Source organism: Chanos chanos, chromosome 3, assembly GCF_902362185.1.
Source record: "Chanos chanos chromosome 3, fChaCha1.1, whole genome shotgun sequence".
Lineage (NCBI taxonomy): Eukaryota > Metazoa > Chordata > Actinopteri > Gonorynchiformes > Chanidae > Chanos > Chanos chanos.
The window spans coordinates 50,879,776-50,902,589 of record NC_044497.1 but is presented as its reverse complement, the minus strand read 5'-3'; the positions used below and the strand labels follow the sequence as shown (position 1 = coordinate 50,902,589).

The 22,814-nt window shown below is 42.1% G+C and overlaps 1 protein-coding gene across 1 annotated transcript in view; it reads right to left on the bottom strand.

Moving 5' to 3' along the window:
- The window catches only part of rimbp2a (RIMS binding protein 2a), a 34,339-nt gene extending 13,807 nt beyond the window's left edge, over window positions 1–20,532 (bottom strand). Inside the window, exons 1-5 of the mRNA XM_030769138.1 lie at window positions 20,404–20,532; window positions 15,516–15,659; window positions 7,275–7,358; window positions 2,233–2,322; window positions 550–672 (exon numbers count right to left, since the gene is read on the bottom strand). Coding sequence (XP_030624998.1) covers window positions 550–672; window positions 2,233–2,322; window positions 7,275–7,358; window positions 15,516–15,659; window positions 20,404–20,532 — 570 coding nt within the window. The remainder of the gene's footprint in view (window positions 1–549; window positions 673–2,232; window positions 2,323–7,274; window positions 7,359–15,515; window positions 15,660–20,403) is intronic.
- Window positions 20,533–22,814: the final 2,282 nt, after the last annotated feature.

Here is a 22,814-nt window from a genome sequence, read left to right as displayed (position 1 = left end):
TAAGAAACTTGACAAGGGCATTTTTCTTCCACCATTGAGTTACCAATCCAGCATTGTAAGTATATGAAAGTCTTATAAATAAGGAAGACCTCCCTATAACAAACACAACTAATGCTACATTCTTATTTAAACCAAACTGTGGAAACAAAGTCACTCACAACGTTTTCCAAAATGAATTTTCACAAAAATATTAACAAACAAATAATTTTCTCAAAAAACATTCAAAATACACCTTATATTTTAGGCTTTCTCAAGGAATATACAAACATATTTTTTAATTTATATTTGATTTCTTCTCTGACAAAACACATCACAGGTTGGATTTTACCATTTACACGGTCATTAATCATAAAAAAAAAAACTGACTGACACCAGCAGTATCTACAGTGCACTGGTCTTCGCTGTTCATGCGAAGACCAGTGCACTCCTTGCATAACTTTTGCATTTTGAGTATATTCATTTGAAAAGTGCCCACCAACAAAAAAAGTAGAGTCAAACAGGAAGGACAACAGACTGTGAGATTTGGTACAGGTAAGGAGCACCTCCCACCTTAAGGACCTGCTCAAGGTTCTCCACCTTGTCTTGGAGCTGGCTCTTCTCTTGCCTGGCCAAGTCTCTCTCCTGAGTCACACAACCAAAGGTCTCTCTGAGCTGCTCATAGTCTGACCTCACCTACAGAGAAGACACAGCACAGAGGGTGGGAGAAAAGAGAGAAATGGTGAAGAATAAAACCATGAAAGTTTCACAGCTTTGTAATAGAGGTAATGTAACGGGAATTTTCTGGTAAGTTATTAAAGAAAGAACAGTCCTGTGGGGAAGAAACTTAATTATGTCCACAATAAAATGAACCAAAGAAGCTGAAAAATTTGGGCGTTCGGGTTTCTATCATATATCTCGGGAACCTACTGTACTAAGGATGTAGCAGGTTCTGTTTTGGAGGGCTCAGCAGGGCTATTGCAGTGGCTACATTAATCTCTACGACAGATACTTTCAGCAAAAGCTATACTTTCACACACAAAAACAGTACAGTTACAGCCTCTGCAGTAGATCCTCAAACTCATCAGTAGGATGAAAGGGATATATCACAGTGATTGTAATGATCTACGTTTGAGAAATATTAAAAAAGAAAAAAAAAATGAACTCATTAAACTCCACTGCCACTCTCATGTTAACTGTACAACTTTAAGAGATACTCCACAAATCATCAGAGAAAGGTCAAAGAGACATCAGCCAAATAAAAAAAAAGGCAACTTATCAAATGTTAGTGACTAAAATCAATGCTTGGAGCTGTAGTGCAGACAGCATTCGTTCTGTCCTCTGCTCGCGCGTTCACCCTTATTCATCTGTCGGCACTTCATCTGCCCAGACTGGAGAGATGAGAGAGTGATTCATATCTTGTATCGATCTGCTTGTCGTACATGAAAAAGCGCCCTCTGTCAGAGAGGCTGACAAACAGACCCATCCCTTGGGGTTATTTACCTACTCTCCCTTGTCTCATTAGCACCTCACGGACCACGGTACGCTTTAGAAATGTCTCTTTGATCATAGCAAGACCGTGAGCGGGCAGGTCTCCTGGGCGGAGGTACCTGATTAAGCAGAAGGCTTTTTATCTCAGACACTCGTCTTGGGTTGGGACAGATGGCTCCTTTTTGTCGCATTATGAGGGGGAGCAGACCGAGGATTACGGAGAGCATCAGCCAAGCTGTGCCCTGGAAAGTTTGGCACGTAGCAAGAGTGAAAATGACACCATTGGTGCCAGTCACAACAGACTGCTACTGTAAGCAGCGGTGCACTGAAACGATATCCGGCCCCTCTATAGCGACGATATCCCAAGAGAGGAAAGAGTTGCAGTATGGGAACTGATACACTTGTTTGGGTGTCAAAGGATTTTTAGCAAACGGGGATCAGAATCAGATTCTCAGTTGTGAATGCATTTCATATTTAGCCTGTCTGGATGGAGCCATGTTGCTTGACACTTGTTTGAATCTGTCGCATATTTCAATGCGGAATTAGCTGAATGCACTTCCAGTTAGACAACAGCATAACCCCTAGCTCTGACTCCAGTTGCAGCTGGGCTGAGTAGCAACAGCCAACAATCCTAACAGATATTGATCTAACAAACAGTGCTCTGGACCTCCATTAGGGTGAGGAGAGATATACCTAGGGAGGAACGCCCCAAAGCTAAGAGGCCGTTACATTAATAAGGCATTGATCTGATTGACTGCTTCTCACCTGGTCATACTGGTTAGCCTTTAGGCTGTGACTGAACAACTCAAGATTGAGACGATTTCTCTCCTGTATGGCATCTTGCAGCTCGTTCTTCTGTTTCAGAGAGAGAGAGAGAGAGAGAGAGAGAAGAGAAAGAGAAAGAGAATAAGAATAGAGAAGGAGAAGAAAGAGAATTGTATATGATGTAATGAGAGGCTTAAGGGCAAATACATTCCTGGGTTTGCATAATAAGTTTATGTTTAAATCAGTTCAGTTCAGTTTTAATTGCATGATGCTTTTTTTTTTTTTTTGTACAAAAGTCGTTGACACAAAGAAACTTTACAGGATACTCATCCTAAGATCTGTAGTGAGTGAGCCTAAGGCTACAACGGCAAGAAAAAGCTTCCCTTGGCTGACGCAGAAGAAAGCCTTGAGAGGAACCAAGGCCAAAAAGAGAAAGCATATCCTCCTTTGGCTGGCAGCAGGCTGTAAGAGTACAGTAGTGAGTCTATCATACGGAGCGAGGATGACAGAAAAGTCGAGGAGAAACGTCAGAGAAATGAAGGAGAAAGGGACATTTGTTGTGTCAGTGCAGAGTCGCTGAGGTTTAAGGGCTATTTTTTTTTTTTTTTTTGCAGGAACTGAAGCCAAAGGTGGAGCAGGGAACAAAGGGAATTAAAAAGATTCACCTGAAGTAAAAAGCCTCTCTCATATGCTTTTCAGAGCTTTGATCAGCGACAGCTTTTCATGAGTGGCTGATTGAAAGATTCACTTGAAAAGGCGGCTATGCAGATGCCCATTGCCTAGCCACCATCTCAGCTGAAACCTTGACTCTGTTAAACATGATTACAAAAAGAATAACGGACCTTCACAGATCCACAACAGGACAAGATCAAAGCACTTACTTACTTAGCGTTCAAATAGTTCAAGCTTATTAGTTAATTGCTTAATTAAATGATAATAATAATAATAATAAACTGAAAATTGCATCTTATTAGGGCATGATGGAAGTGAGAGTTTCTTTGATGTTTTGTGTCTTTTACTGTGTACAGGTGTCAAATAAGCCTCCATTTATGTCATCGCTCAATCAATGCGCCATGAAAGCTCTTAAAAACGACCTCATCTGCGTTTTGGTGTAATGGATATAGCCCATCATTTAACACGTCTTTCAACAAATTAATCAAGTGATGCGTCAAGGGACAACATCGAGCCATCAGATCAAATGTAGGATTCAATTTGTTGGTACAGTGCTTTTTTAAACGATATTCAGGCCACATTGTTTGCATCCTGTGGTGAATAAATAGTTCAAAAATTGGTTCAAAAAATTGTACCTTCATACTTGTTATACAGCTCATACAGTAACATTTTAAAGGCCATTCAACCTGCCCTACAGTGCTATCATTTTTGACTGACCCCAAGATTTCCATCTGTGACAGTAAATACTCTACACTCGAACAACATATAGCAACAGTTACATTTGCTCATGACCACTTTGAAGAAAACCTCTTTAAATTCAAACTTAATAACGAAATATTTTCAACAGCCGACTTGAAAAGTGTCGATTTCCAATGCAACACAAATTTAGAATCTGCCTGCTATTGGTCTGTATGTAAATACCATATAAGGCTAAAGAATTATGACGATAAGGGTGTGTTAAAAGTGTGTACTGTGTTCAAACTGGTTTTTAATATGACTCTCTCTACACTTTCATGACGATGGAGCGCTTTGTTCCCCTGCTTTTGATCTGATATGTAACCATACACTTTCCCCCTTCTCCTAAATCTAATATCTCTCCAGACATTAGCTGGCCCTGTCAGTTCCTGTGACAAGAGTCCTGTCCCGCCACGACTGATTCAAATGCCTCAGTGCATCAGGTGCCAGGTCTGTTCGGTGGCTTCGTTCTGACGGGGCCTGAACCTGGCCTCTCTGTCAGCAGTCTTGTCTGTCAGAAAGAGTGTTGACACGCGCACAAAACAGCTCCTCTGCACATAGGCACAACAGCCTGCAAATGGAGCTTGTTAAGACTCTCCCTAGAGATCCCTTGCATTTGGGACAATTTAAGCCATCAAATTTAATTTACTTTCATTTCCATCAACTGGATTCCTTTTAATCTTTGCCTGGGATTTGAGAGATCATTGTAATTTGTAAACCGTACATAATGTAACAGTCATTAAAACAGTAAATCGAGTGTTACAGCCACAGTATTGTACACCTTTCAGCGTTAACAAATCCAAAACATTTAAGCTTCGGTCAAATCTACAGCATGTTATCAGCGGCCCAGAGGGAGTTTTGAGAAATATGATGATAACAAAGATGAGGGCGTCTGTACGTTCCCTGTGGCAACAGAGTCAAGGTACTGTTTTAAATGACACCGAAACTGTCAATGCCTATAGGATGATGACAGCACTAATGGCCAACATGTCACCAACAAAGTAATCCCTTCCTTTTTTTTAACCTTTATTTCTAAATCCAAAAAATTATGCAACTACGTCCAAGCAGTCTGACAGACTTTTCCAAGTAGATTAGAAGCATGCAGCAGTTGAGTGGCAGTTGAGGAGTGGGCAGACAGGAGAGAGGCATCAACACAGAAAGGGACTAATTCAAACTGTCATGGCTCTCTGATCTTCTGCCGCCAGTTTGGCCCCTGGTTCTGCATCTGCTCTGAGAAGCCTGCTCATTCTTCCACAAGATTCATAGAAACATGGGCTTCCTGAGCGTCGCCGCTTCAGAGAAGAATACTTAGTGTGTAGGCGTTGTTATACAACCAAAGATATGAAGCAAGAGTCAGAGGAAGAGGGAGAGAGAAAGAGAGAGGGAGAGAGAGAGAAAGAGAACGAGAGAGAGAGAGAGAGAGCGAGAGAGAGAGAGAGAGAGAGAGAGAGAATTTACAATGGAGGATGCCTATGTCAAAACAGGGATGAGGCAGATAGTTTCAGCTTTCTTACAAATCTATAATTCACCTCCTCGAAAACAATAGACATCTGCTAAATCCATTAGATCCAAACAACTCTGGATAAGTCAATTCATATTGTTCAACAATGAATTCAAGTCACAGGCACCATCCAACATCAACCTGTCTTAAAACCAACCAAGCACCACTAAATAAAATCCTCAAGATGTCAACATGTAACTCCTGATGTCAGTTGTGCTTATCCCAGGAGACATTCCAGACAGCATCTAAAGCAAACAGAAAGTTACCCTGTGATCCTGCTGGGAGCTCTCAGGGCCTCTGTCTTACAGAGAGCAGGTGGTTGCCATGACAGCTTATCCCAAATGTCTGTAAAACATAGTGTTTGTGGAGAGAAAAGCTTTTCTCTCCATACTTGTCAGAGCTCTGTCACTCTGCTACAGGCTTAGCAACTACCTGGAGATGTCATTTTCATTGGTTCATTCATTCATTCAGCCAGATCCAGAATGTCTGTTTGGTCTTATGACGATACTATGACGTTTTCCTGAATGGGCCACCATGCAGCATCTTCCTATGTCTTTCCCCCTGTTTCATGGGCTGTGGCACCGCATACAGCAATGATGAGATAAAAAAGAGAAAGAATCAACTTTGATTAGAGAAGTCTAATCATAGTTGCATAGCTTGGTCAAGAAGCATTTTCAATATAACGAAGTATATAAAAATAATCATTGGGTATTTGCTAATGAGATGAATCCATCTATGTTTTGAAAATAGATGCAGAATTCCTGTGGAGTTACTGGAGGGATTTCCCTCTAATGAGACATCATGCTGATTTAGTCTTTGTTCTTATGAACAGTGGGGAAACTCTGGACATGTCATGCTGTTCTCTTTTGAGTGGATTACCCACAAGTCATACAAGCGAAACCCACAGCGGGATTTTGAACAGAATCACCTATGTCACTGGGTCTCTAATTAGATAGATCTGATAGATCCCTCAGTGGATCAACCAGTAGATGCATATTTAGAATCTTATTCTCTGTTACGTGGATACAGAGATGAACCACAATTAGTTAAGGCTTCAAAAACGAGAGGATCTTCGGGGGCCAATGGGACACCGGCACATTAAGTTTCTGAAAAACGTAAATGGAGGCTGTATGTACATGTGAATCATTTGTAGACTTTGTGAGGCGGAGGATGGGCGAGGATAAGAAAATGGGTCTCGGGGTGATTCATTTGGACGTTGCCCGGTGACTGCACGACAGATTTCTTAGATGTTTCCATGTGGTTGTTGATTTTTGCATGCAGTGGGGAAGCAGAGTAAGCGGTGTCCTCCCGTGATAAATTCTTAATGTGTTTCTGAAAAGCTGTGAGGTGCTGGAACAGAAAGAGGAAGTGGGGGGAAAGCCTGGTGGTATCTGACGGGCAAGGGAGGTTTTTCTAGGTTGATGAGCTAAGCAGAAAAAACGCCCGGGGCTTTTGGGTTCTCTTGGCACAGACCACTTCTCCAACCCTTTAAAGCCCCTCTGTTTAATGCTTTGACAACAGGCTGATCAAACATGCAAATGGATTTATTTTATGGTACAAAAGGCAAAAAAGAACCTCGGAGTACAGCAGGAAACAAGAAGACAGGACTGCTACCAAGAGGCTTAGCTGTGCAGTCACTTAGAATTAACCTCTCCATATGATTCCCCTCCAAAATGGCTTCACCCTACCCTCCAACATCCCCACCGCATGGCACCCAGAGCAGGGAAACTCAGCCAGGAACATGCTGTATGTCTAAAGCCCAGGGCCAGGGGACATGGATGACCCTTTCCACAGCCAGCAGACCCCCCAGGTTCCCAGAGACATTAACCCAAGACTGAAGGCACATGGGAAGGAGACAAGGCAACGCAGATATAAATAGAACAGCCAGTGTAAAATATATCTTTGTTCATCATCTTGCAATTAGTGTCTGATGAGCTCAATGGTTCCAGTTGATTTAGTTTGTCATGAGATGAGTTGATTTTGTTTGACAGATGAGCATGTTTGAGATACATTTTTTTTTAAACTCAACTAATGTCCTCTCTTCAAGTACAAATTAACTGAGGAGGGAAAAAAAAAAAATAAGAGAGACAAAAAAAAAAACTAATGAACAGGTGTTTCTGCTGATTGAACTTACCAAACTCTGACATGTTAAAATCTTGTTCTTCACTTCCCTTTCAAGAATGAGGCATCTCTTTCTTCTCTCCCTGACCTCTGTCTCCTGAACAGATAAAGAGAGAGGAGAGTGAAGTCCAAACCCTTACTCCCATCAGACAGCCCTAACACAAAACAAGCAGATTTAATCAGCAAAAGATTTCACAATATCCTTTGCTACCAAGAGGGTTAAACATTCTGTAAGTGTCTATAGATGCTATAGCAAACATTATTTTCCAAAATACGTATATATAAAAGAAAAACATGTTTAATCAATCAATCTTTACACAGATCTAAAATGTTAAAAGGTGATTCTGGTTATTCTGGATGTTCAGTGAATACGGAATACTCAACACACTCTTTTTGAAAGATTGCATGACACATGTCATGTATTGGCAAAAATTACTCTAAGCTCACTATAGGAAGGTGCAGTTCTCTGGACCATGGTGATGGAGCCATATTCACAGATGGATGTTTGTCCTAAAAGGCATGTCCCCCATATGTGTATCTATGTGTGTGTGTGTGTGTCCTTATGATAAATGTTTTAAAGCAGTCATGCACAGCGCCCGGCCTCATGGGACAGAGGAAGAGACAGAACAGCTGGGAGTTTCAAGCTAGCGACGCGGAAATAAAAGGCATTTTATCTGTTTCAATACACTGCCCCAATTGGGTTGGTCTTTTTTCGTAGAACAACACGTTTAAACAGAGGAATACTTTAGTCACTGTTTAGAACGATAAGTCTGGTAGCGTAGTGTAGTTTCAGGAGGTCTTAGGAATGGCTCTTTTAATGACTGCATTATAAAGGGCATTGACATTGTTGGTTTCAGGTTGACTTGGTAAGTGGCAGTAATGCCTTTGAGCAGTCAATGCGGCACACACTGTAATGTGTGAAGGGAAGGGTGGGGGGGGGGGGCGGTGGGGAGACCCTGGGGTTGCTATAGAAACGCACTCTTCCAGGTGGAAATTCAATAGTCAAAAAATGACTGGCTTATTCAGTGCTCATTTATGGTTCATTGTGCATCAAGGTTCAGTCACAGGCAGGCGTGACTGCTCCTACACTCGCACATTATCCGCATGCGCAATGTCGTCAGTAGTCAGTCCAATGAATGCACAGCATATCTGTACACATATGTATACATATATATGCACTTCATAAAGACAACACACACTGATGTAATACATTTGTACATTTGTGTGAGTGTGTGTGTGTGTGTGTGTGTGTGTGCATGTGTCTTTATACATAGGCATACATGTGTATGTGTGTGTGTGTGTGTGTGTGTGTTTGACTGTATGAGTGCAGTAATGTCCTCAGCTTGTCAGGAACATTGAGATTAGTCAAGGCTGTCTATTCCACATTGGGAAAAAAAATCATCACTAATCTCCAGAGAAGAGAAGGGAAGGGAAGGCCGCCTGGGATTTGAAAATAGAAGTTTGCCTTGTACACCTCCTACCTCCCTTGGCACCCAGCGCGTCTCAGCTGGCATTGACTGTCAGTTTGCAAAGAGGGAGGGGGGAAAGAGGGGAGGATGAGTGTAAAGAGGATAAAAGGGATCGGAAGAGAGAAGGAGAGGAAAGAGGAAAACGTTCAGGAGATGAGGAAAAAGGAGGAGGAGAGAGAGAGAGAGAGGACAGAGTGGTGAAGTGCAAAAAAAAGGGTAACAACTTCAGCCACCACTGCTTGTGCTGCATCTCTCTCTGTAACTTTGAAATTTCACACCCACACACTCACACACACAGAGAGCGAGAGAGAGAGAGAGAGAGAGAGAGAGAGAGAGAGAGAGAGAAATAAAACACTTCTTTCAAAGTGCTGCAGAGTGGGAGTTAAAACTCTACATCATGCTCCTCCCTGTACCACCACCTCCCCGACCCCCCATGAAAACAACAAAAACAACAACAACAACAACAAAAAAAACAACACACTCTAAAGTGCACACACAGCCCCCCCCCCCCTCCCAACCCACCTCTCCTGGCCCCTTTAAAACACACAGACTGTCACGCATACGTCTTCATGCGACAGGTCGTTTGAGAGGATGCTCGGTTCTCATGGCCCTTGTGAAATATGCATGTGGTGTAGTGATGATGCTGTGCTTGGCTTGTCAACACAATGATTGATTTTGTCATGGCTCTGCATAAAGGATTCGTCCCCCCCCCCCCCCCCCAGCAAGAACACTCAGAAAGCCTCAGACCCTCGCTGGTGTGTGAACAAAACTCTCTCTCTCTTGCTTTTTTTTTTTTTTTTTTCTCGTCTCTTAACATTTGACACACAGAACTTGTCCAGCAGTGAACGGCCACCAGGGCTCACTCTTAAAAAATATTCCACGGAATGGGTAATTCTGGTTTGGAATAGTTGGAAACACGTTGGAAATGCGTGTGCTGGGACACAGATAACATTAGTCCCTGGGCTGAATGATGAAATGAGAGGAAAACGATGAGGAAATACCCTGATACATCTCAATGTAGAGCATTAATGAAGCATTCATTACATGCTCCAGTTTCACATAACGACTCTGCCTAATAAAAGTTGTGGTTTTGAGATCATTGTTTCAGGTGTATTGTCTCTTCTGTATGTGGGTTGCTGTAAACTGAATGTAAGGCGGGTGATGGCAGATTTCCCGTCAAACAGCGTATAGATGCCTGTTCTCTACATCAGCACTGACTTGATAATCCAACTGATAGCAGTGATATATGATACCATTACCATACACACCAGGAAGGATATGGCACTGTGTATTTGTATATGTAACTTACCATTTATATGGTCTTATCAGGAAATGAAGCTCTGTTAAACATTTCATGAAATGTGCACATCTGTTAGATACCTGGGTAGCACTATAAACAAGTAAGAAAGAAGATCCTAGAAGCAGGGTCTTAAGAAGATCAATAGCTGCATTTGAATGCAAGTGCCATTCTTTTGGAAGGGTGTGTGTGTGTGTGTGTGTGTGTGTGTGTGATTGTGTGTGTGTCGGGGGAGGGGGGGGGGGGTTCACCTCCGTAACCATGACAACCGAATAGACAGAGCGAAACAAAACGGAGAAGAAAAAAAACAGACAAGTCGCAACCACGAGGTCAAAATTCAAACGCGAAATGCAACATCCAATGAAAAGAGACAGATTCTATTTTTGCTGACACAAGTCAGCTGTGCTGTCTTGACTCAGAATATGCCTTTAAGACATCTACAGATAACAGACGTTGAAAAAGTAATTCCATATTCTACACTACAATTTATGTTCACCAGTGACATATAACACAATAGAAACAGGTGGTCCATATAAATCCTGAATTCTTCAAATGAATCACAGAGGTGATGTAGACATATCTGATTTCTCGACAATCCAAGTCAAACATGAACACTATGCTACTAGCTAGCATCCCTGATACATTGAAAGTAAAAAAAAAAGGAGAACACTCCACAAAAAAAATAAATAATTAAAAGACAGAACAACAATAACAACAAAAAACCTTAAGTAAAACACTGTTCTAATCCCTTCTATTAAAACACAGGCAAAGACACTGTGTACTATGCAGCAGTAGCTTCCAGCTATGAAAGCTCACAGAGAAAGACTCCACCATGCTGTACCCATGCCGACAGCGCAGAACTCTCACGCACGAATACTCAGGGAATACTCCCAGGCAAGCTGTGGGGAGATCTAGGGAAGAGAAAGGATGACCAGAAACACGGAATAGGAGATAGGAATATTTACCGTCTCAGTTTTCCTAGCTTGACGGCATAGCCTGAGATGAGACTATTCCTTTTTTTTTTTTTTTTCCCCTCTCTTCTTCCTTCTCTGTCTTCCTCTGGGTGTGTAAATGTCAGACAGCTACAGCAGCAGCACTCACTGGGCCTGCGTATCTCTCTCCCTGCCCTTCTCCCCCTCACTCCCCCACTCCTCTCTTTCTCAGTCTCTTACGCTCTCTCTCTCTCTCTCTCTCTCTCTCTCTCTCTCTCTCTCTCTCTCTCCAGCAGGCGTGCTGCACGTTGCAGAAGGCGCGGCACGGAGCTCCCCCAGCACACATTAGGGATGAGGCTCCATCCTCTGGCTCACTTACTAAGAGAGAGAGAGAGAGAGAGAGAGAGAGAGAGCGAGAGAGAGAGAAAGAAGCTTGATGGTTGAGGGGGTGGGTCTTTTAAAGCCATGACCCCTCCCCTCCAGAGCAATAACCCTCTTTGCAGATGTGAAGCCAGACTTCAAATGAGGGTGGCTAATTAGGTAAAGAGCTTGATTAATACTGCCCCCCTTTCTCTCTCTCTCTCTCTCTCTCTCTTCCCACCTCCAAGCGTCCCAAGTGTGCAGGGATAATATGTGTATTTGAATGTATCTTTGAATATTTGGCTTGATTTACAAAACTGGGGCATCCCTCATGAATCTTTAAATTTATACTGTCTGATCTTCCAAAATGATCATGCAGACCATTTTTAGACAAAGTGAGGGCAAGGTAATCCTGATTTGAAGGCTATGAACAAAACTGCAGCCATACTTTTGGCAAACTGAGACTGCAAAGCTGCTGAATTGCTCACAACATTTGTGAGTCTAGTATAGAATGCATTCAAAAAAAGGAGTATTATCATTCAGATTTGAATATAACGTAAAGCCATTGCATTTTGTCAGGTGAACTGTGTTTAGATGACCATACATACTTCTTGTTGTTAAATATGGCGGCTGATGTTGTCATGTTTAATAAAGTACATCAGAACTGTGACACAAAACATATTTAACCACATTTCTTTGAGGGAAAGCTGATAAATGCTGATATTAATTCCGAAGGCAACTTTCAAATTAAGGATGGAACTCTAACTATCCATCAGTTTAAACAGAAGGTGGATGTTTTCTACTTGTTCTACCACTCAGCTATTATCCGGCATGGTCAGTCTAATGGAACTGGCTAGAAAGCACTCAACCATGTCCATATACAGTTCATCTGTCTGGTCTTCTTCTTGAGCAAAGGGAGAGAAAACGCCTCCGTGTATGTGTGTGGGCGCATGTGTGTGCGCGCGCATGCCTGTGTGAGTGTCTGTGTCTGCATGTGTGTGTGTGTGTGTGTGAGAGAGAGAGAGAGAGAGAGTGTGTGTGGGTTATACAAGTCACTGTGTTATTTATGGAATATTCATCATTGACTCTGATCGCAAGTGTAGACTAGAACATAAGCCGCAGCAGGGAAACAGTAAACAAACTAATTTGTCACAGAGAACAACTCTCCTGCAAGCATGAAATAGTAGCAGGGGGTGAATCATCATGAAGAGCATACATGCCAAGTGTCTGCCCACCAATGAAAACATTACAGTGTTGTGGCAACAGATGAAGGTGAATCTGCAGCAGCATGCTCATGTAGCGTATGAATCTTACATTAGCGTTGCAAGTTGTACCTAGTTGTAATTTGGGATAGTTTACAAGTCCAACGACCTTTCACACCTCTACAACATTATAGCGTTAGTCTGTATGTCTAATTAATCACCCAAATCTTTATAGACCCGAGCCATTTCAGTAAGCATAACAATTGTCCCGTTTTCCTGTAAAGTCAAAGCCCGTCACACGGAAAAAAAAACGCATATCCTCATATGCTTGAATTCTTGTTAGAAAACACATCCTTGGACAGAAGAGGAAACTTGATTTTGGGGTATTTTGCGTCAAAAGAGTGACATCATAGACAATGTGCTCTGGTACTAACAACGACTACTGACTGTCAGCTACTGATTGGTCCATCCTCTGGGCTAGCTAAGCGCCTACACCTCAGAACAAGAGTGAGTGGACAGTTGCTGTGGTAACTAAACAAATCTCATTTCTAGCTGCATATTGCCATTTTCCTTCTCAGTCAAGAAGTTTATGTGCAGAGGTACTAGGCTGCTCTTTAAGTGTGTTTATTTAGAGCAAAGGAATATCTGACTTTGGTTGGGAACTGATTCTTTCCCATTTAGCAACTAGCGTGCAGGAATCAATTGAGGAAATTGCTTTCTAGAGGAACCACTGCCATTCTGTTATTCCCAAAGGCCATCTGTGTCCCTAATGTATGACTTCATCATGCTGTCATAGGCTTTGATGGATCGCCCAGACCATTCTGGTTGGTGATTTGAGGCTAGGCCGTCCAGTGTAAATGTATATCGTATTCAAATGAAATAAATTTCAGCCAGCGAGTCATTTATGAGTTCACATAGCTGCTATTTACCCAAACACATTTCTACAGAAAAAAAAAAGATGATCATATTTATATTTTAAACTGAAGCCACATCACAGTGAAAAAGAAGACACATCTAAAATATAGATTTAGAGTTTTTGGGGTTTTTTTTTTAAAAGAATGTCACCATTGAGCATATTCATGAATAAATGGTGCACCCATTATAAAAACATGTGAGGGAGATATTATGCACTGAAAGCCAACATTATGTTCCAGACACTTCTTTATGGGGTATTTGAATGTGATATGAACAGATAACAGATAGCATATCAGACATTCATCGTGGCATTATTAGACATTAGATCAGGCATGCTGTATGTGATAGCACTACTGGTCATTCAGTGCTTGGCTTAGTCTACTCCCTGACAAGTCAGTTTCACTAAGATCTATGTGCACTTTCTGAAGGTAAAAGAGGTAAAGATTCTGTTAAAATAAGGAACTTTTTAGGAAGACATTAAGCCAAAGCTTATGAATGCTGCATATTTTCAGACTGTAAGACAGAGAGCTGTAATAGAGCCATGCCTGTCTTTTTGACCGTCTCCTCCAGTCAATGTTATGGAGAAGATAATAGAGTTAAGGACGAAAACACAGGCCAGCTGGAAGATCACTGTCTGCGTCTAATGTCATTAGGAGAGGCAGCGAGTTCAGCCAATGCTTCGGCCTAGTCAAATCACCCTTCCCTCAAGCACTGAGAACCCCTCTGTGCTTCTCACTAAAAAGCATTCTACATTTTATGCTCATCTTAATTAAATACAAAAATGTACAGGAACATAACTAACTACAGACAGACAGGGTGTAATGAAGACCAGTTATTACAATAGCTATTAATTTTCTGCTATTGTCATTACAAACATATATGACTACTGTTATCCTCAAGGCAACTGTATAGTCAGAATTTTCCACATCCCATTTAATTTTTTTGTTCTTGTACAAAGCCAACGCACAGACGCCTCCCCTCTGGGCTATATCCAGCAGAAGGAAGGACACACTTCCTCAAGAGATATAAGGTCATTCTTCTCCACAGGTTCATTCTCATCCCTGCCTGTCACTGTAGGTTGCCTGGCAACAAGCCATAGGAGAAAAGCCGTAACTACTGTGACAAGAGATTCACTCTGCACATCCGACTCATAAATGACTCATATCTATGTCATGCAAACGAGCACATCCTAATTCAATACAAATTCTTGACAAAAGTCTAATCAAAGGCTATCTACTTTTTCATTTTCCACGTTTCAGGTACAAGACTTCAGAAAAAAAGAAAGCGCCCTAACATAATACTAAGTTACTACCTTTACATATATGGAAAATAATACACGTGTATGGTCATATTTGTAATCAGCTGAACATAAATTTGTACGTGCTGCTCTGTGCACTTACAGTCGTGCAGACCCACATACATACTAACCTTGCATATTTTGAGTGAATAATTGATGACAAGTTTAAATACCCCAACACTGTTACTTTGCAGCTGAGTGAAAATGGGGTATGAGACCAAAGTCTGCTGGGGATATTTATAAAGAAAGCAGGGTTATTACACATCACTCGAATCTAAAAACTCAGAAATCTGAGTGCCCACAAAAACATTACCACTCAGATACCAAGAAATATTTTGTCAGTGCTTGTGATTCGCACAGTTGAACAGACAGAACGTGGACAGCTATTCTCTGCCTCACTTGCTTTGGAAAACATCGGTTTACATCTCCATCGAGCTAAATTGATCTAGAGCAATGAAGGCTTGTAACAAAAGCCACTATAGTGGTCCGTCAGTTTTTGATTACTGATCTGTCCTCCGTTGCTAGTTGGGCTGGTCGCCAGGGCAACAGCTTCAGCATCACAGCACCATGGGACCTAAAGTAACCCCAGTGGATCTCATCCATCCTATACTGTAGTCTCTTCTTTCCATTACATCATGTTCCTTTAGATCCAGTTGCTATTCAGCTTGTTAAATGTCTCAAACCTTTGCTACCAAAGTTACATGGCACCAGCATGGTGGACCCATAAATATGTGTCTTTTCTAAGACTGACACACCAAAGGACAAGAAAAGTGAAGACTCACCAAAGATTTGTATTGCTGTTTTTGTTGTCTGAGTGTTGCTACTTCAAGTTTAAGGGCTCTGTTCTTGTCCTCTAAAAGACGAAACCGATTCCCATTTTGTGGTGGCAGAGCCGTTAGGTTCAATGGTAGGACATTGTGTTTTAGCTAAAGGAGAAGAGAAGAGAAGAGAAGAGAAGAGAAGAGAAGAGAAGAGAAGAGAAGAGAAGAGTTATGACAACTCTTCAAAGTATTCCAACTTCGCAACATGCATTGTTTAACCGGTGACAGAGCTGTGAAGAAATGCTATAAATCTGAATATTTGACACTTTATAATTATGATAGGAATGCACTTATCAAAGAGAGGGTAATAATAACCCAGTAGCTGTTAAGCCTTAAACATAACTGGAGTAGGAATCAAGTGAATACGATAGGGAATGCATCATTTGAATGCTTCCCCATATGGTCTCTTCACTGCAGTGATGAAAGAAATACCACAGGAAATGAGTGGAGTGAAAGACATTTTTGCCAAAGTTGTGCTGCCAAACCAGTCTCTTTCTCTCCTTTATCCATCACTGATCATTTATTCATGCTATCCATTCAGCAGTGTCAAATACCGCTGAAACACCTTTTGGAAGAGGGCACTCCCTCTAATGGCATCCACACAGAGGAGATACAATGTTGTGAGTAACAAGAACAGCATAACGGGATGTGACAGGGTAAGACAGCAAAACAGTAAATCTTTGGGCCGAGTCTTGTACCACTACGACAAGCAATGTATGAACCGATCCAGGAGAAAGTAAACCTCTCATTTGGTTTCTGTGCATTAATTAATTTTCACACAGTTTTTTTTTGCCTGCTTTTCATGGAGAACTCTGCAACAGTTATGGATTACCTGACATTGTAAGAGGCACAATAATATTTTAGTATGATTAATACATTCTATAGTGCAAAAATGACAGTAGGAGATTTGAAATGATTATATATGGTAAGGAAAAGCCCTGCATAATTAAGCGCACATCTGTCACACTGCTTGTAGAACCTGTTAATGGCTTGTGTCATAAAGTGTGTCTGTTAGATTGCTTTTTGCTGTACGATACAGTAGAAGGAACTGACATCCTTGGCTAGTGGCATGCGTTCCTGGCACAGGGGGTGCTGCGGATGACAGAGCTGTGAGTGTGTTGATTGGTGCCATAGTTGGGCAGCAGAGGGAATGTGGGCGGAGCAGCGAGACACGACAAGCTTTTTGGACTCATCGTCTCCCCTGTGGTGAAGGACAGCTGACTCAGTAGATCTTAAGCGCTCCGCTAACATTAGCCCCTCTCTGTCGGAGATGTCTTTTACATTTCCCTCTGCACTCTCTGTCTCCTGTGGTGAACAATGAGTAGACATAGGGTGTGGGCCTACTGTTGAGGCCCAGAGAAGGATAAACACACTCAGTGCTGGCAAGGAATGTAAAATAAGGACCTGATGCTAAGATGCTATCTCTACGGGCGAGATTGATCCTGTACAGAAATAGGGCTGGCATCAAGAGAGATAGTTTCAAGTCCCCAAGTGGGGTGCACAGCTGCTGTTAACCTTAAAGAGAGGCTCTCAGTCACTGAAAGGGAGTTCAATTCCCAGGGACAAGAATAAATAAATAAATAAATAAGTAAATAATTTTTTGCAAATGATCTGAGACAAAAGCGACCTGTAATCCTCAACTTTGAAAGCATCCCACGCTCTGCTCCTGTGCCAAGTTCTGGCACAATTCCCCATTTTACATCTTACATCCTCTGTCTTCTATTCATCCATTTATTTATTTATTTTTTGAATTTACTCTAAATCCCTGTTTAAAAAAAAAAAGGTCTACAAAAGGTCTATGACTTCACTTACAGGAACATCTTAAAGGTTTTTTTTTTTTTTTTGAGAAATAAAAGGATGGCACTAACCAAAAGTAGCCCCTGGGACACAAAACAGTAATCCCACAAAAAGGACAGAAAAAATAAAAGAGAAAAATCTCGGATATACATCCCAGCTGCAGGCCCACAGAACTGACTGATACTTCTATAGTTGACTGAGAGCTTACTGAGAATTTTCAGCAAAATCTTGAACAAGTTTCATGACACGCTCGCTTGAAAAAGAAATTACACATTAAATTAAAATTATGATATTGCCTACTGGATACTTGAGCAGAAAATCAGCAATCGCCAATGTTACAATTAGCCATCTGTCTTTAATTGCTTTTTCTGTTCTGATCGTTTACAAAATGGTTAACAGTTTCAGTTTTTTCCAGATTTACCAAAGCAGTGTCTGAAAGCCTGTGTGTGCGAGGATCTTCACAAAGATCTCACACTTAAGATGCCACAATCTGGGCAAACATGCTGTAAGCCGAAATCGTTAAAACATCCAATCGCAGGCCTGTCTGTCAGTTCACCAGCTTGCACGTGTGCTCTACCATGCAATAGAATCAAACCCATTGAAAGCTAATCAACCTGTCACCTCACCGACCAACAAACTATCCCAGAGGGCAGAAGGGAACGTTGGTGCAGCACAGATGACCTCACCACGTAGTTCAATATCTAACTAATTATCCAACCAATCAGGGACTGTCAGGAAAGGCAGACACAACATTAAGCAGACAACTACTGAATCATTATGTCCAACCAACCAACCAACAAGGCAATTTGTTTTTACATTACCTTTAACTTGTTAACATAGTTGTGTGTTGAGTCATCTAAATGCTTGGAGAGTACAGTAAAAGTGAAAAAAAAAAAATGGCCTCGGTCAACAAGCACTCACACCTAATGTGTAAAATGTCAGTCTCAATTAGAGCACTGTTAACACAAAGCATGACCTTGACCAAATACAAATGTGTCCAAATATGCCTGTGGTGTTCTCTCTCTCTCTCTGTCTCTCTCTCTCTCTCCCCCCTTCTTCTCCTTCTTTCTCTGTCTCGCATGTTTGGAGGCTCTCCTTCCACAAAATTCAGCATGATCCACCTGCTGCTCTTCTCTGCCATATCAAATCTTCCAACCTCACCTATCCCCTGCACTGACATATTCTCTCTTCTCTCCTTTCTCTTCACAGCAGCCTCAGAAGGGCAGATACATAGAACAGAACAGCCTCATTCACCACTCACAAATTAGCCTTGCAGTAACCAACTCATTCATATTCAGACAAACACACACACACACACACACACACATTCCCAGACTGGCTAGACCGTATGGAGACATGAGCGTACTTTACCTTAGAGGTAGCTTCCCCATGTTTCCCAGAATTCCATTATCTTCCCACACCGTGTCATCACCAGCTAGCAGGAGTCGCAGGGACTGTGGCAGTGACGAAACGTCTGAAGTGTGTTTGTGTGTCGCGTGGTTGTGTGTGTGTGTGCGTGCATGCATGCGCGCGTGTGTGTGTGTTAGTGAGTAAGTGTGTGGGTGAGTGTGGGTATGTGTATTTTCGTGCCCCACTCACAGCTACGGCAGTCTTCAGCCGGTCTTATGGGCGGAAGACGGACAGCGTGAGAGCATCTGCCAGCTCTCTTAGTGAGATGCAGCAGCAGCAGCAGCAGCAGCCGTGCAAGAGCGGAGAATTACACACTCTCACCCCCCCCCCCTCCCCTACACACACACACACAGCAGGGCTGCACATGCGCACACGCTCATTTTGCCTGCATCATATATGGTAGGTAGACGCATGCTCACTCTCTCTCTCCCTGCTTCCTTCCTTCATTTGCTCTGTCTCTCCCCCTCTGTCAGGTTCTCTCCATCCTACATATGCACGTGCACACAGAAAGCACTTTAGTGTACAGGCACGCATATCACTGATGTGTAAATCATGTTCTTTTTTTTTTTTTTTTTTTTTTCTTCATGCATGACTATTTTTCTACTCTGGCAGCGGCTGCCTCACCTCTGAACACACTCTAACCGCAGCGCTAACTCCATACCCCTCGCCGTGCAACACCGTTCAAACGACGGGACAAACAAGTTCAGTTTATTCCCACATATTGCCTCTTTGTGACCTTGCAGCTTCTGATTTCACTCCTTTTTCTCATTTCTACATCTTTCCTTCATCCAGACTTTTTTTCCCCTCTTTAGTTTGGCCCACATTCTACGTTTCTTCCTCCATCTCCCATCTGGAATCTGCCCTAATTATTGATACCCTACGATGGCCGGCATGTTCTGTCATGTAATTCTAAAAGCTAAAAAAAAAAAAAAAGGGGGGATGGAGAAGACTGTTCAAGCCTGATAATACCAGATTGGAGCGATGAACTTCATTGCCCTCTAGGTTAATATTATATTGTGCTATCAGAGATTCGAATGTACAGAGAGGTATTAAGATGGATTACTTAAACAGAGCAGCAGGTATGAGTAGACCATTAGCTGCTCCATTTGTTATAGGGGAAAAGCCTTTTCTACAAAAAAAAAAAAAAAGAGACACAACATAGAACATTTTACAATCTCCTCTCTGCTCTGTTGCTTGGCAACCACAGCAACTCTTCTCTTATGCCCCCCCCCCTCCCTTCAGTCTCCTCCCCTTCAGCCACTGGGGCACTGCTCGACAAATGCATCAGTTAAAGATGTCATGTTCATTCTCAAAGGAGAAGAACAAGCCTATGAAATAGCCAGGTCCTGATAGGACAGCACAATTAACCACACCCTCTAACCACGTGGCTGAGGAGGGAGGCTGTCATTGGATCATATTAGAACCACACCTTTCTCCAGACTGCAGAGTGCATCACATTTGGCGTGGGTACAGAAAAGTAACAGAGTGAAGCAGTGCCACCTTCTGTGCAGACTCACTGTAGTGTCACACACCACTTTAGCTGATACAGGTCAACTGTTTTCACCGGTAATCTCCTTAAATACTTTCAATTACATAAAGCAGAGCTGTGATGTCTACAGCTATTCAGATTAGGATTACCCACCTTGTCTTTTGTCCGAGTATAATGTGCGCTCCTGGCTGCAATGATTGACAGCTGTCTTTGGATCCAGAGCAGTTCAGTCTGAGACTGCTTCAGTAGCTCTTCAACATCAGTGGATCTGTGTCCTCGCATCTCCTTCTACACACACACACACACACATACACACAGATTCATGAGTTGGATCTCAATACAAAATACATAAATACAGACACAGACTATTAATATCCCATAAAACCAAAGTCAACCAAACCACCTTCTGTCAGAGTGAAGCACACTCTCTTCTAAATCCTCCATCCAGATTTTGTCTGTGCTGGCACACACACACCCCGAATAGACTTCACTGCACTCTTGCACGATCTGCTTAACTAAAGCAATGGTTTGCAGAAACTGATTGTGTCTAGGCACCGGCAGTCTGATATGACCTGGGATTATCAATATATGATCTCAGTTGAGTTACATAACAAGCCAACGTAGGATTACATGGTGAGAGAAGTGCAGTGAAAGGAAAGGCTGCTGATGGGAGATCAGCTTGCCTCAGTCAGTGCGCTTACACAAAATCCCCAGCAAACAGTCTACTAACAGCAGTGCATTGCATTCCCCAATTACACTTAGAGGGGAAAGGAGGAGCATGTCTGCTATTGAATGGGAAATCTGAGTCATGTTTGAAATTTGCATCGTCAAGGAGACGTCAAAGATTATTTTGAAAGTAAGCAATGTATAGTTTCTTTTACCTTTCTATTCGTTTAAATGATTCATAGATTTAACAACAGTGGACTATTCAGTGCTGATAAATCACTTTGTTGTTGCACTAACACATCAAGGACACCAGGGGGCAATACTTGTATAATGCAAATCCTCCATCCAGCTCACTTCATGGAGTAAACATTGATAAGGTAAATACATTTCCCAAGTAAATTTACTTTGAATGATCGTCGAAGTGTGAAATCGAGTTCCTTTTTGATAAATATGTCCCGTATTGGAGACGTTTTCATCTGTAAGCATTAGTGTAAGTCGAGGGTCTGTCCCTCAGGTCCACTCATATTTTTCCGGATCCTACCTGTTGGATGTACAGCAAGGCAAAATAAAACAAACTTAAGCTAGTGAGAGTGCCTCTCAGCCATATCATGTTACACTGTAGTGGAACAGATCCACATGCAATGACTGTTAAGGAACTGTATACATTCATTATGTTATTAATTGTGTGAAATATGTGGTGTCATGTCAATATTAGGGTTGTAAAAGCATAATGGATACGTGATTTCTAAACCAAACTAAATGTTCAGACAGAGAGAGATGTGTAGGAGTGCCTGCAAGCATATGAGGCAGAGAGAGGGAGAGAGAGTTAGAGAGAGAGAGAGAGAGAGAGAGAGAGGATGAGAGAGAGAGAATGAGAGAGAGAAAGAGAGTTAGAGAGAGAGAGTTAGAGAGAGAGAGAGAGAAGGAGAGAAAGAGAATGAGAGAGAGAGAGAGAGAGAAAGAGAGAGAGAGAGAGAGAGAGAGAGAGAGAGAGAGAGAGAGAGAGAGAGAGAGAGAGTTAGAGAGAGAGAGAGAGAGAGAGAGTTAGAGAGAGAGAGAGAGAGAGAGAGAAGAGAGAGAGAGAGAGAGAGAGAGAGTTAGAGAGAGAGAGAGAGAGAGAGAGAGAGAGAGAGAGAGAGAGAGAGAGAGAATCAGCTGTGCTGGATCAGGCGAAATATCACCGTCCTGCCGCTTTGACCCCCTGGGAGTCAGAGTGCACCTGCTTCCAGTTTCCCTCCTTTCCTGGGGCAGCAGTGACAGAGAGCCAACATCTTACCCACACAAAAGCCATGGCGAGCATCTGCCTGCCTCAGAGCGACACACCCAGGAGAGACAGAGAGAAACAGGGAAAGGGTTTAGTTCCACACCTTTTTCTCACATACTCACAGGGACAGATGAAAACACCCGCATAGCATGACACACTCTTATGTTTGCTTACAAGTTTCCCGCCGGACGTTCAATTTTAGACGCAGACTGCATTACATTTAATGCTTTGTAATTCAAAAGAGGTTTCAGCGACGTACCTGGTAAGATTTTTTGAAATTTACATTCAGTTCATCAAAAAATGGCTGCATTAGTATCAAGAGTGATGCAGTGAATACTTAGCATTGGAGACACACAGTATCTTCTGTGCTAGGAAAACAGCTTGCGTGACTAGTTGCTAAGCCAACAAATTAACATGCGTAGGTGTTTAATATTAGGCCTACTTTGCATGCATAGCCCAAAAATGTGAAGGGAAAAAAATAAAAACAAACAAACAAACACCCCCCCCCCCCAACAAATCTCTCTTTTCAAATACATATTCTCCATGGTTTTAAAGAATGGAATATTAAAGGAACTGGATTATGACCTAGTGATAAGTATTGTCATGGAAACCTATGAACTGAAGCGTTGTGTAC